The sequence below is a fragment of the Pongo pygmaeus genome, chromosome 19 (assembly GCF_028885625.2).
Source record: "Pongo pygmaeus isolate AG05252 chromosome 19, NHGRI_mPonPyg2-v2.0_pri, whole genome shotgun sequence".
Lineage (NCBI taxonomy): Eukaryota > Metazoa > Chordata > Mammalia > Primates > Hominidae > Pongo > Pongo pygmaeus.
In genome coordinates this window covers 80960612-80975940 of record NC_072392.2, presented here as the reverse complement: position 1 = coordinate 80975940, position 15329 = coordinate 80960612, and the positions used below count along the sequence as shown (strand labels likewise).

General features: G+C 42.4%; 1 protein-coding gene and 1 long non-coding RNA gene across 17 annotated transcripts in view; one reads left to right on the top strand and one right to left on the bottom strand.

Moving 5' to 3' along the window:
- Positions 1-15329, top strand: part of MARCHF10 (membrane associated ring-CH-type finger 10) — a 107951-nt gene that overhangs the window by 67162 nt on the left and 25460 nt on the right. For 10 of the 13 annotated variants that reach the window (XM_054458922.2, XM_054458921.2, XM_054458920.2 and 7 more), the window contains one exon: positions 4223-5624. In XM_054458922.2, coding sequence (XP_054314897.2) covers positions 4223-5624 — 1402 coding nt within the window. The remainder of the gene's footprint in view (positions 1-4222; positions 5625-15329) is intronic. The other 3 variants (XM_054458929.2, XM_054458930.2, XM_054458931.2) reach the window with 1 other exon arrangement.
- LOC129017929 (uncharacterized) overlaps positions 1-15329 on the bottom strand; it is an 84534-nt gene that overhangs the window by 48485 nt on the left and 20720 nt on the right. Inside the window, exons 3-4 of one of the 4 annotated variants that reach the window (XR_008495166.2) lie at positions 14908-15252; positions 3637-6165 (exon numbers count right to left, since the gene is read on the bottom strand). This is a non-coding gene — a long non-coding RNA (uncharacterized LOC129017929). Of the gene's footprint in view, positions 1-3636; positions 6430-12789; positions 13291-14907; positions 15253-15329 lie in introns of those variants that run through there. The other 3 variants (XR_008495165.2, XR_008495167.2, XR_008495164.1) reach the window with 3 other exon arrangements.

The window sequence follows — 15329 nt, the reverse complement described above, 5'->3', positions numbered from 1 at the left end:
TCTACATGACGTAAATTTGGCCTACCAATTTGACTAAGGTTTTAAAAATGATACGTAATACTAGTAGTGAAACTAACAATGAACATTCCTGGGCACTGTTGTGTCTATGCTACTGACATGGATTGCCGGTGACAGTTATGAGAGAGACGCTTTCATAGCCTACCTGTTGGGTCATTTGGTAGAAACTCTCTGGAAAGGAATTTGGTAACGTGTCAAAGCCTCTTAGAAAGTTCATACCTTTTGACCTAGCAATTTCACTCCCATGGATCTAGTCTAAGAAAATATATAGTCAAAAATGTATGAGCAAGGATATTTATCACATTGTAATCACTGACAGTCAAACCTCAAAACAACCTATATACCCAACAATAGGGGAAGAGTTAACAAATTATAATATATACCTTTATACTATAATTAATATCATGTTCTTAAAGAATAACTAATGGCATGGCATAATGCTCATAATAAGATATTTAATTTCTTCACTTCAGTTTTGTTTGTTAAAAAATATCTCTTGATAAGAGAGCCCTGGGTTATAAATTCAAATGCTTTCAGGGAGCAGGTGGTTATAGCAGGACAGATGCATAATGGGTTATGGAGCCTGTGGTAAGCTACAATATACATGTTCCACCTAAAGGTAATAAATTCATTGTTAAAATACTGAGCCATGGCCAGGCACGGTGGGTCATGCCTGTAATCCCAACACTTTGGGAGGCCAAGGCAGGAGGATTGCTTGAAGTCAGAGGTTCGAGACCAGACTGGGCAACAAAGTGAGACCCCATCTCTAGAAAAAAAATTTAAAATTAGCCAGGTGTGGTGGCATGCACCTGTAGTCCCAGCTACTCAGGAGGCTGAGGCAGGAGGATTGTTTGAGCCTACAACTGTACTCCAGCCTGGGTGACAGAGCAAGACCCTGTTTCTAAAATTAAAAAAAAAAAGAAAGAAGAAAAGAAGCTGAGCCAAAGCACAACTGCAGGATGAAAACAGCCCTGGGGTCTTGAGTATGCAACCCACTCTGAATTCCAGAACAATAGCAATGATCAGCCAAGTTTTGGATTATGGGGGATTTTTATTTTATTCTTCATCCTCTTCTATAGTTTCCAAATTTTCTCCAATGATGATAAACCACTTTTATAACCAGAGGGAAAAAAGTTAAAAGTGTGTGGCTGTTGGAATGTAGGAAACTATTGGTCAAGCACACCAAGAAGTCGAGACCAAAGGCATAGTCTTAGGGCAGACAGATGCTTGTTCTGGTTTCATTCTGTTGCCCTAGAACTCCTGGAGATGGCAGGCACTTCACTCACAGCTGGAGCCCAGGGCCTCAGAGAAGCATTTGCAGCATCTGCAGGGCCTGGTCTATGAATAGCACATCCCTGGCATACCAATGTGCCTGTCTATTCCCAGCCCTAGAGCTCCTGAAATCTGCTCTCTATTTGATAGACATAAAAAAAATAGGGTTAAAATAGCATAAATCGAGAATGGCACAGTCTGCCACCTTTAGGGGAAACACACACACACACACACACACACACACACATGCTGCAGAGAAGCTCTGATTGAATTTTTAAAGAGGAAGACCATTGTGACAAGGCAGGGATGAAGATGCATGTTTCTGGAATCTGCAGGAGCCGCAACACCGCGCATACCCTGGGACTTCTCCTGTCCCCCAGGCCAGCATCACCCCGTGGCAACTCAGTGGCCTCTATGAGATGAGATAATGGCTCCCGTTGAGCTTCCAGTTTCTGTTTTTCAAAAGCGGCCCTTGCTGATTCTTTTGCCCATTGGGTGTTTCTCCTCATGGGGATGGGTCATGTGCGTCTAGGGAATGACCGGAAGGTTCCAGTTCCAGAGCTGTGAACTCACCTGAGGCCCTCCAACAAATTCAAAACAAAAAGTCATCAGCCAGCCGGGCACAGTGGCTCACACTTGTAATCCCAGCACTTTGGGAGGCTGAGGCAGGCAGATCACTTGAGGTCGGGAGTTGGAGACCAGCCTGACCAACATGAAGAAACCGTGTCTCTACTAAAAATACAAAATTAGCTGGGCGTGGTGGTGCATGCCTGTAATCCCAGCTACTCGGGAGGCTGAGGCAGGAGAATTGCTTTAACCCAGGAGGCGGAAGTTTCTGTGAGCTGAGATCGCACCATTGCACTCCAGCCTGGGCAAAAAGAGTGAAACTCTGTCTCAAAAATAAATAAATAAATAAAAAGTCATCAGCCAGAGCCTGCACTGCCAACTCCTCTAGATCCCTTTTCTATTTTATGTATTTATGTAATTTATTTTTAAGACAGAGTCTCACTCTGTTGCCCAGGCTGGAGTGCAATGGTACGATCTGGGCTCTCTGCAACCTCTGCCTCCCAGGTTCAAGCGATTCTCCTGCCTCAGTCTCCCAAATAGCTGGGATTACAGGTACACACCACAGCGCCTGGCTAATTTTTGTATTTTTAGTAGAGATGGGGTTTCACCATGTTGTCCAGGCTGGTCTTGAACTCCTGACCTTAAGTGATCTGCCCACCTCGGCCTTTCAAAGTGCTGGGATTACAGGCATGAGCCACTGCCCCCAGCTCCCTTTTCTATTTTAAAAAATTATCAGGAGAATTCAGTTGCTTACGTAGAAGCATTTGTTCCCAAAATGGGGGTCGGCCCAGTATGAAGTGGCCTCGCCACCAGCTCCAGCGCTGTAGTTCCACAGCCAGATGCTCAAAGCATCCTTGAATTGCTGCTGCATCTCTAACTGGGGTTTATAAAACCCAGGAGGGGCCTGAGAGGAGAACTTAACTGATTTCTAGAAGAGCTGATGAGTCAAGATTCATACTGCGTTGCTGAGTGTCCCATGCAGTTAACAATAACAGAAGCTGCCCGAGTGTTAGGACATTAGAGACTCACACTGGTGCCCCCCTGTGAGGAGCCTCAATTAAAGTGAGCCAGCATTGACTTGGCCCTTGGCGGTGCCCGATGCTCTGAGGATTTGCATTTCACCAGCCCGAGCTGTTATCAACACAGACCTTCCAGGGCCCGTGGAGTCCCGTCCACTCTACAGGGTGAACCGCTTTAGAAATGGAATGATAAAAAGAGCAGCATCTCATCAGATCCCACACAATAGCAGAGAAGAGAACAAAGCGGGGGGAGGCCGATGTCAGGAGGGAATAAAGGTAAGTGGCATCAGAGAAGTACTGTCAGTTTCCTTCTCACATCGAGAGGGTAAAAGACCCTCAACAGCACATACACACCACAACGAATTCAATGGATTCTCATTTTCACAAGGAAATTGGAAGGCCAGCCAGTTTCTTAAGGGCTAACACAGGGTGGTGGTTAAGAACACAAACCCTAGTATCGAGCAGGCGTGGGTTCAAATGTTCATTCTGTCACTTACTGGAAATAGGATCTTGGGCTAGTTATGTGACTGCCCTAAGCCTTGGTACCCTCAAGTTATAATGTCGTATGATTGTGTTACCTATTTCACAGGGTTGTGAGGCTTAAGTGTGTGTGTGTGTGTGTGTGTGAGAGAGAGAGAGAGTGTTAGCATGCTTCTGGCCAGTTCAGTGATTCTGTGTAGGAATTCATAGTAGGGACTCTAGGGCAGCCAGAAGTTACAGAATTGACCTGGGGCTAGTGAAAAAGAGAAAATAACGATGTCATGAGAGATTTATAATTTTTATTTTCACTAAATAGTAAACATGACCAAAATCCCTAGTGTGCCCGGGTGCCAGCTCCTATAGCTTTCCTCCTGATCTGCCAAGACATGTTGTACTTCTCTTAAGTTCTTGTAAAGCTGTGTGGGAGGCAGGGTGTCATAAATGTACGTTGAATGAATGTGGATGAGAAAGGGCTGGTGGTTTGTGTAGAAGTCATTCCCAGAGTGGTGGTTTTCCCTTTCAGTATGTATGGAACCAAAGCCAGTATTTAGTGCGAGGTTTGCCCATCATCAACCCTGACTGGCTGGGGCTGGGCCAGTCTTCCGGGAGCTTCTGCAGAAAGAATCTGTATCCTCAGGGTCACCCTGTTTCCCTAGGACCACAGGGGTACAAAGGAGAATACGGGGCAGTAAAATGAAGCCTGCTGGGCTCTGCTCCTCTTGTACCTCGAGCCATTTTGACCGTGCCTATTTTCTTCTCTAGGTCTTGTCTGTTGCATTTAAAGGGCAATTTTGCGCTTGGTGCTAGAGGCCTTTCATCCATGGGCCCTTTTACTGGAATGATAAATGTGTCTTTTCTCAATGCAGATCAAGTAGTTCAACAAGAAGGCCTAATGTGTAACACTAAGCTGAAGAGGGCAAATCGAGAGAGAAGAAACTTGGTCCCATCATCACAGCCAATGACTGAGAACCCTCCTGATAGAGCCAAAAAAGGAGACCCAAGTGCTCCTTCCCAGAGTGGGCTGCATCCAGCCCTGTCCCAGGCCTTCCAAGGAACAAATAGTCCTCAAGTATTGAGTGAGTTCTCGGGGCCACCACTCACACCCACCACCGTAGGAGGGCCAAGAAGGGCATCATTTAGGTTCCGAGATAAAGACTTCTGTTCCATTTTGTCATTGAACAGCAGAAGAGAAAGCGATGACACTGAAGAGGAAACCCAGGTTGAAGAATGTCTGTGGGTTGGTATGCACTCACCCCGTTCTCCTTCCCATCACAAAAGAAGTAGATTTGGGGGGACATCGACCCCTCAGGCCAAAAATAAAAATTTTGAAGAAAATGCTGAAAATTGTAGAGGTCATTCTTCAAGAAGAAGTGAGCCCAGTCATGGCTCATTGAGAATAAGCAATGCAATGGAGCCAGCAACAGAGCGGCCTTCTGCTGGGCAAAGGTTGTCCCAAGACCCCGGGCTGCCTGATAGGGAATCTGCTATAGAGAAGGACAGAGGTGGCAGTGAAAATGCGAAAAAGAGCCCCCTTTCGTGGGACACCAAATCCGAGCCCAGACAAGAGGATGGTGTCAATGCGGAAAATGCATGGAGTGATTGTATTTCTATGGAACATAGGCCTGGCACCCATGATTCTGAAGGATACTGGCAAGACTATTTAAGCAGTTCTCAAAATTCTCTTGACTACTTTCTTTCTGGCAGACCAACATCTCCAAGATCATCAGTGAATTCATCCTATAACCCTCCTGCATCATTCATGCATTCTCCTCTGAGCGATGATATTCCAGTAGACTTGTCAATGTCATCGACTTCAGTTCACAGCTCAGACTCAGAGGGAAACTCAAGGTTTCATGTTTGCCAACCACTGTCTCCCATTAGAAATAGGAATCCATTTGCCAGTGCCGAAAACCATAATTATTTCCCGGTAAACAGTGCACATGAATTTGCTGTCAGGGAAGCAGAAGATACTACTTTAACAAGCCAGCCTCAGGGGGCTCCATTATATACAGATCTCTTACTAAATCCACAGGGCAATTTGTCCTTAGTGGATTCTTCCAGCTCCTCTCCATCAAGAATGAACTCAGAAGGCCATTTGCATGTGTCTGGGTCTCTGCAAGAAAATATACCATTTACTTTCTTTGCAGTGTCTCATTTCCCACATCAAAATGATAATGGGAGCAGGATGGCAGCCTCTGGTTTCACAGATGAAAAGGAAACCAGTAAGATAAAGGCAGACCCTGAGAAACTCAAGAAGTTGCAAGAAAGGTGAGGACTTTTCATAATTATATATTTTTTCCACTTCCCCATGGCCGAAATTAGCATTGCTTTCATTAGAGAGCCATGGAAATTTTAAGTCATAAATGGGTCCTTCCTTGACAATTTAGTGGTTGCTTATTTTGAGAAAATTGTCTCTGTTTTGTTGCTCTTAAAACATACATATTTATAAAGAAAAGTCTGGTGTTCCTGATCCATTTCTTCTGTATTTCCCGAAGTGTTTTTTTCCTTGAATACCACACCCTCAAGGTAAGTCTGCTGGGTATAAGGATCTCTGACTGCTTCACAGGGCTTGTTCTTCTCTCCAGCAACGAAGAACCAAGATTTTTTAGGAAAAGGTTGCTATCTCCCTAGAGAATGAACCATTCCGCACTTGAAGTTCGCAGCTCTCCCTTACGGGACTTACCCCAAATCCAACCAACAGTTCTAGAATTCGAAACTTGCGAACTAAAAGACCGTTCTTAGTTACCATAGTTACCTCGGTTCTCTGAAGGGCCACGCTGGGGTAACCACTGCTTCTATTTTATGTGCTCTTTTTCATGCAAGAGAGAGAGAGAAATAAGATCTTTTCTGAATTGCCCTTTTCTTTGATCTTTCCTTTTTTGTGAGATGATTTGGGGATATTTCACAGCTATGAAATGTGATACGTTGTAAAGCCATCATTAAACACCATGTCAGGATTCTACCATTTCATTTATGAGAGGTGTTTACCATGCACTGATCTTGGCTTACTGATCTGGAAATTGATTCTTGGAATCTGAGCCCTCTTTGTGTATAGTAGCATGACTCATGTGGGCTGTGAATTAGAAATGTAAAAACGAGAGGAAAATGGAACATAGAATGCATACATGTTCCTATTAATAAATATCGTTTATCCAACTCCAGTAATGAAGTAACTTTCTAGTTACTTTTCTTTTCTTTTCCACATTAAGCTACCAGAAGACTGACCCACGGTTAAGGGGCAAGAGACCTTACACCCACCAATCCTCACCTCCCCAGAAATACAGCTTCAGACCTACTTGTCAGAAGTCTGAATTTCTACCATCCCAAAGTGATGCCCTTGAGCTAAAAATAATTTCTTTGAAAATGCATTCACTTCCAGGCACGGTCTTGCATTAAACAGCTATTATTCATGTACCTATTAATAGTTTATCCAGACACTCTCTTTTTTCTGTATATAATAAACTTTATGCTTTTCTTATTATTTCAAATTTGTTCCTTTTGGGAAATATTAAAAATACAGACTTAAAAGAAAAATCACCTGTAACCCTATCATCCAAAGATAAACAGTTAAAAACATTGTTTCTACTCTTTTATCTTTGCATATAAATGCAATTTTTAGTGAGTATCTGTTGATATTATTTTATAATATGCCTTAATTTAATATCTAATCCTATGTCTCAATCACACTTTTTAAAAATTTCACCTCAGTTATCTTAATACATATAAATTTTTAAAGCGCACACATCACACACAAACCCAGACATCCCTGTGCCCACTGTCCAGCTAACAGAACATTCCTTACACACTGGAGCCCTCCTGAGCCCCTCACCCACCCTATCTTATCATCCCACCATCAGCTCCCCACACCCACCCTGGCCACTCCTGTATTGTGTTTATCATCCTTTTGCATTTCGTTGTGTTGTGTTTTGGGGTTTTTTGCTTTGAGCTTTTGCCATATGTTTATATGTTTTTTGTTTTTTTCTCGAGACAGAGTCTTACTCTGTCTCCCAGGCTGGAGCACAGTGGCGTGATCATGACTTACTGCAACCTCCACCTCTAGGGTTCAAGCAATTCTTGTGCCTCAGCCTCCCATGTAGCTGGGATTACAGGCCCGCACCACCAGGCCCAGCGAATTTTTGTATTTTTAAGTAGAGGCAGGGTTTCGCCATGTTGGCCAGGCTGGTCTCGAACTCTTGATCTCAAGCAATCCACCTGCCTTGGCCTCCCAAAATCCTGGGTTACAGGCATGAGCCACCGACCCAGCCAGTTTTTCTAAACAATATGTTGTGTATATTTATGAACTCTGAGGAAGTGTTTGACTCTGTAGAAATAGAATCTCTATTCTTCTGTGACTTGCTTTTTCCTCTTACATCCTTAGTGAGATGCATCCTTATTGATATATTTGGCTTTAGTTTATTCTTTTCACACTACAAAGTATTCTCTCATATGGATATACCACAGTTTAGCCATTCTGTCAGTGGACATTCGGGTCCTTTATTGTTTTCTGCAAATGGCGCTGCATGAACATTCTTGTAAATGTCTCCTGGCTCATGTGGAAGAGTTTTCTGGGATCTTGTCTAGGAGTGGAAGAGCTGGGCTGGTGGGCTGGTGGGCTGGTGGGCTGGTGGGCTGGTGGTGAACACATTTTCTACTGTACTAAATAATGCCAATTTAGTGTCAAACCAATCATGTCTAATGTTATACATCCTTGACAACATTCGTATTGATTGGCTTTTTAAATTTGCCAGTTTGATGGGAATAAAATGATGTTGTAGCTTGAGTTTGCATTTTCATGACTTAATGAAGTTAGGCATTTTATATGCGCTTTTAAATATTAAATGACCATTTGTGTTTTCCATTCTGTGAAATATTGATGTCTTTATTTTTTTGTAGAGATGGGGTCTCACTACATTGCCCAGGCTGGTCTCAAACTTTTGGCCTCAAGCAGTCCTCCCACCTCAGCATCCCAAAGTGCTAGGATTACAAGCATGAGCCACTTTGCCTAGCCAAATATCTATGTCTTTTGCTCATTTTTCTTTTAGAGTATTTGTATTTTATTTTAAAATACCTTTATATCTCTGGCCTATTAATTTAATCTTTCAACAGTTGTGTGTTGGAAATATCTTTTCCCAATTTGTAGTTTGTCTAGTTTGTCTTTATGATGTCTTTTTTTTTTTTTTTTTTTGAGACTGAGTCTCACTCTATTGCCCAGGCTGAAGTGCAGTGGCGTGATCTTAGCTCACTGCAACTTCTGCCTCCCGGGTTCAAGTGATTCTCCTGCCTCATCCTCCCCAGTAGCTGGGATTACAAGTGTGCACCACCACGCCCAGCTAATTTTTGTATTTTTATTAGAGACTGGGTTTCACCAGTTTGGCCAGGCTTGTCTCGAACTCCTGACCTCAAGCGATCAGCCCGCCTCGTACCCTCAAAGTGCTGGAATTACAGGCGTGAACCACCGTGCCCGGCCCCATCTTCTTTTTTGGATTGCAATTTGTATCTTGTCTTGCTTAAGAAATTCTTCTCTTAACCTGATATCATTATGCTATTCTTCCTATTTTCTTGTAAAATCTCTAGCTTTATATTTAGGATTTAATGTGAAATGGATTTGGACTTAAATGTGAAGTGGTTCTTAATATGTGATGTGAAGTAGGCTTTATTTTTTCTCACTTATGAATATGAAATATCCGAGTGTTTGGGATAGTTCCCTGTTGATCTGCACAGCCACCTCTCCTTTGGAACATGCCTCAACAGGCCCCAGTTTCAGGGCTCTCTATTCTGTTCCACTGGTCTTTTGTTGTCCTTCCCTAATCTAATACCATTCCGTCTTAATGCCTGCAGCTTTCATAACTTTTGATATGTGATGATGTAAGCCTCCTTCCCTACTTTTTTAAAGAGTCTTTGACTGTATACTTAAGAATCCACTTGTTGGGATTTTTACTGGAATTGCATTTAATCTATAGAATATTCTGGGAGAATTGACATCTTTGCGATATTGACATTTTCTTTGATAAACATGCTATATCTCTCCTTTTGTTTGTGTCTTCTTTAATGTCTTTCAGTATAGTTTTGTGGTTTTCTTCATAAAAGTCATTTAATTTATCACTTGGTTATTTGTTGTTATTTGCTATTGAAACAATATTTTAAATTCTAATTTTAACTCTTTGTTGCTAAGATATAGAAATCCAAATGACTATATGTTTTCTCTGTATTTTTGCCAACATACAAAATAATTTCAACTGTGAAAAATATTAGTAGTTTGATTTCTTTCTTTCCAAACCCTATGCTTTTTAATCCTTTTCTGATCTTACAGTGTTACGTCAATTTTTTTGAGGGCTGCTTATATTAAATGTGTCTATTATGATTTGATCAGTCTCCTTTTTTAGCACATCCATAACTAATTACTTAGAAAAACTTCCTAAATGTGTAACTGCTGATGAAAGGAATGCAAAGTCTTAAGGTTCTTAATGTATATTGTCAAATTGTGCTTCAGGAAAGTTCTACACGTTAGCGATCTCACCACCACCTTATGAGGGTCCTCTTTCTCCACACCCTTTCCAGTTCCAGGAATTTCTATGCTTTTTAATGTTTGTCATTAGTAATTCTTGGCTGGGCACAGTGGCTCACTCCTGTAATCCCAGCACTTTGGGAGGCCAAAGTGGGTGAATCACTTGAGGTCAGGAGTTTGAGACTAGCGCCTGGCCACCGTGATGAAACCCCATCTCTACTAAAAATACAAAAATTAGCAGGGCATGGTGGTGCACACCAGTAGTCACAGCTATTTGGGAGGCTGAAGTGGGAGAATCTCTTGAACCCAGGAGGCAGAGGTTGCAGTGAGCTGAGATGGCCCTACTGGACTCCAACCTGGGCAACAGAGCATGACTCTATCTCAAAAAAAAAAAAAAAACAAAAAGTAATTCTTTGTCAAATATTTTACAGATACTTTTTTACTTTTCCCATTTTATTTACTTTACATTTTATGTATATATTTTTGATGTAGTGGAATTTTAACATTACTTACAATCAAATCTGTCAGTATTTTCCTGTGTCGCTTTCGCATTTGGTGCCATGCTTAGAAACTCCAGTGCTCACTCAAGCATCCATAATTATTTTTGTCTAGTATCATTATATTCTCCTTTCATATATCATAGTGGTTAGAAACATGGGCTTTGCTGTCTTATGGTTCTAGATTTCATTCCTGATTCTACCAACTATGACCTCTATGATTCTGGCAGGTTCCTTCACTGCTTTTTGTTGTTGTTGTTGTTGTTGTTGTTTTGAGATGGAGTCTCGCTCTGTTGCCCAGGCTGGAGTCAGTGGCACGATCCTGGCTCACTGCAAGCTCCACCTCCCAGGTTCAAGTGATTCTCCTGCCTCAGCCTCCCGAGTAGCTGGGATTACAGCTGCCCACCACCATGCACGGCTAATTTTTGTATTCTTAGTAGAAACAGGGTTTCCCCATATTGGGCAGGCTGGTCTCGAACTCCTGACCCTGTGATCTGCCTGCCTCAGCCTCCCAAAGTGCTGGGATTATAGGCATGAGTCACCACACCCAGCCAAGTTCCTTCATTTCTAAAAACCTGTTTCTCAATCCAGAAAATAGAAATAACAATATATACTCCTCAAAGAACAGTGAAAACTAAATGAGGTTTTAAACATTTGTGTGTGTCATAGACTATCTAGCATACAGTAAGCGCTTAATACATGGTAGCTATACCTAAATTCATATGGAATATATTTTGGTGTATGGTACTAGATGAGGTTTTAAGGTCTTTTTAAAAATGTTTTTTCCGTTAATGCACAATCACTCTATCCTTTCCTTACTAATTTGAAATGCTTTCTTTGGCATACACTATCCTTATCAGTCTGTTTTCGGACTTTCACTTCTGTTCTAGTAATCTGCCTGAAATGCTCCATCAATTATACACATTTATTGTTGATTTATGGTTTTGCTTTTGTTTTTTGGTATTTTTTGTTTGTTTGTTTTTGAGACGAAGTCTCACTCTGTTGCCCAGGCTGGAGTGCAGTGGTGCGATCTCGGCTCACTGCAACCTCCACCACTCAGGTTCAAGCGATTCTCCCGCCTCAGCCTCCTGGGTAGCTGGGATTACAGGCAGGCGCCATCTCACCCGGCTAATTTTTGCATTTTTAGTAGAGACGGGGTTTCACCATGTTGGTCAGGCTGGTCTCGAACCCCTGACTTCATGATCTGCCCGCCTTGGCCTCCCAAAGTGCTGGGATTACAGGCGTGAGCCACTGCACCCGGCTGATTTATGGTTTTTTAAAAATATTTGAGGGCTGAGCATGATGGCTCATGCCATTAACCCCAGTGCTTTGAGAGGCCAAGGTGGGAGGATCACCTGGGGCCAGGAGTTCAAGACCAGTCTGGACAACATGGCAATACCCTGTCTCTACAAAAAATATATATATTCTCTGGGTGTAATGACACATGTCTATAGTCCCAGCTACTCTAGAGGCTGAGGCAGGAGTATCCCTTGAGCCCAGAGGGTCGAGTCTACAGTGAGCTGTGATCACTGCACTCCAGCCTGGGTGACAAAGTGAGACCCTGTCTCTAAAAATATATATATATTTATACATTTATATTTGTATATTTATACATATATATACACACATAGATTAAATATATTTTTATTATACTTATATATAATAAATATATATCATCTATATGAAAATATATATATAATCTCTCTTTGTTACCCTCTTTTCAAAATTTTTGATTGCCCATCCTAATTTAATTACATTGTGATCTCAGAAAATATGAACAGTATTTTTTGTGCCCTAATACATATTCAATACTTATAAATATGCTATGGCATTAGAAAAGGTTGTACATTCTCTCTTCTCTCTTTGTTGGCATACATATATAAAATACATATGTTAAAATCCTTCAGGCCAGGCACAGTGGCTCACACCTATAATCCCAGCACTTTGAGAGGCCACGGTGGGCAGATTCCTTGAGCTCAGGAATTCAAGACCGGCCTGGGCAACATGGCAAAAACCCATCTCTACAAAAAAAAAAAAAAAAATAGCCGGGGGTGGTGGCATGTGCCTGTGGTCCCAGCTACTTGAGAGGCTGAGGTGGGAGGATCACTTGAGCCCAGGAGGGGGCAGAGGCTGCAGTGAGCCAAGATCTTGCCACTGCACTCCGGCCTGGACAACAAAGTGAGACCCTGTCTCAAAAACAAACAAAAAACCCTTCATACTTTATTCTTTTCCACTGAGTTTGTCAATTTCTGAAAGACATTGATTAAAATCCCTCACTATGATTTGGATTTGCCCATTCTCCTTTGCATGTATAAGAATTTTGCTTTCATTTAGTGCATTAAAGCTCATGGCTGATCGCTTCTTGGTGGATCAATCAATATCTAGCTTTAGACTTTTAGCCTGTATTATATTTTGTCTATTACTATTGTTTCACCTGGAATTTTTTATTTCGTTAATCACATTTTTTTAAAACCCCAGAAATCCTCCTTATCTCTTGTTGTTCCTTTTACATAGCAGCTGCCAATATTCTCTGAATCCTCCTGAGAATTACCTCCTCCCTTCGTTAAACAATTCATTTCCTCTAGAGTCAGCTGACTTATTTTCCTTGTCCCCTCTCATTCATGCTGGTGGTTTCCACATGTGACAGGTGGCCCCCAGTTGTTTTATGAAGGAAGGAATGGGTGGTTTAGTAGAGAGAGGTGGCCAGCACGCTGTCCCCGGCAATTGTGTGCTTTTTCTCCTCTGAGATCAAGTTTCCTGAATGGGAGGTTTTGTGTAATTGAATGTCATTCATGAACTTTTTGAAAAACTTTGACCTGTGGCCAGGCACAGTGGCTTACTCCCCACAGTCCCAGTACTTTGGGAGGCTGAGGCAGGATTGCTTGAGGCCGAAACTTTGAAACCAGTCCTGGCAACAAAGGAGACCCTGTTTCTAAGAAAAAAAGAAAATTAAAATTAGCTGGGCGTGGTGGCATGCACCTGTGGTCACAGCTACTTGGGAGGCTGGGGTGGGAGGATCAACTGAGCACAGGAGCTCGAGGTTGCAGTGAGCTATGATTGCCACTGGGCGACAGAGTGAGACCTGTCTCTAACAAGACAAAAAACTTTGACCTTTATGGAGAGTTCCCTTTCTTTGGAATACAATGACAGAATGTTCCCCTGGGAGAGGCACTATGCCACCTGCTGCCTGCATCACAGGGTATCTGAAAGCGGGCAGCAGCTGGTCGCCTCGTGCTGAAGCAGTTCTTGAGCTCGTACCCTCATAATTGCCCCATCCCCTGCACTGGTGCAGCCCAAGCCTGGAATTTCCCTGGGTCTGCCCTTCCCTTCTCGATGCTTCTGTGAGAATGCCTTGGGTTGCCATTTCCTTTCCTCTCATCAATATCATCATATCTTCATCGACTTTCCAAGAATTCCTCATTATTTCTGGCCTGCTTGTTTTCCAGCACTATTGTGGATTCATTCTATTTAATTTTCTTTTTTTGTCTTTTAAGAGATTTTTGTGGGAAAGGAGACTGATGGGGGTGCTTAGCCTGCTATCTTGAGCTAATCCTAAAAGCAGTCTCAATTCTATAAAACAGTATGTACACAAGAGTAATACCAGAGGCTAGTACACCAAGCTATATATTTTTTTCTTTTTTTTTGAGACAAGGTCTCGCTGTGTTGCCCAGGCTGGGCTTGAACTCCTGAGCTCAAGCCATCCTCCTGCCTCGGCTTCCCAAAGTGCTAGGATTACAGGTGTGAGCCACTGCACCCGGCCAGACTCAACTATTAACAAGGAGTTACGTTGGGGTAATGATTTTATGCTTGGTTCTCCTTTTTTTTTTTTCTGTGCTTTTCTATCTCTTCTTCACTTTTATTTGTTAAAAAAAAATTTTTTGCAAAGTAAGGTAGCCAGTGGATCCCCACCTATACCTTTGAGAAGATGGAGGACCTTAAGTTAAGAGTCAGATATTTATCAACCATAACAAATTCACCATAAAGCACTTCGTCCTCCTGTTGAGATCAGTGATCTTCAGACCTGCATGAGCATCTTAACGTTCAGGTTCCTGGGCCCCAGAGACTGAACCAGAACCTCTAAGGGTGGAGCCCAGGAATCTGTTTGTAAAATCTCTACCGGTGAACCCTATGGTCATTTATTTTCTACTGGAAACCACTGATTTACAGCACTTGTTTCCAAATGCAAATCCCATGTAGTTGCCTAAATTAAAAATCTTCTAGGCCAGGTGTGGTGGCTTACGCCTGTAATCCCAGAACTTTTGAGAGACCAAGGCAGGCGGATCACCTGAGGTCAAGGGTTCGAGACCAGCCTGGCCAACATGGTGAAACCCTATCTCTACTAAAAATACAAAAATTAGCCAGGTGTGGTGGTGCACGCCTATAATCCCAGCTACTCGGGAGGCTGAGGCAGGAGAATCGCTTGAATCCGGCAGAGGTTGCAGTGAGCTGAGATCGAGCCACTGCACTCCAGCCTGGGTGACAGAGCGAGACTCCATCTCAAAACAAACAACAACAACAAAAAATAATCTTCCACCACTTTTCTGCCTACCTTCTCAAACTTGCGAGATCTCCCTCTAGTTTATCTTCACCAGTTGGAGCACTCACTCCCATGTACACGTGTTCTTCCTGATTACTTACGAAAATATGGAAATTATGTTGAAAAGTATTGAAGTTTGAATGTTGAAAATGTCTTTAAGTTATTGAGAATGTCCATAATGGAAAACTGTAATTCTGCTTCTTTACACTGAGCCACCCTTTCATGGCGGAAAAAGCCTTTCAAGAAATTGAGCATATATTTCTCCATCCAGAGCAATGTCCATTTCTTCCTCTTTCGATTTTAGTCTCTAGCCAGTTTCCTTTCCTTGACCAGATGACCCCCAGTCCCGTGAGGACTCTAAAGAAAAGAAAATAGCCTTAGGCTTCTTAAAACCTCCCACCATGAACATCAACCAGCTATTCTTCACTTACCAT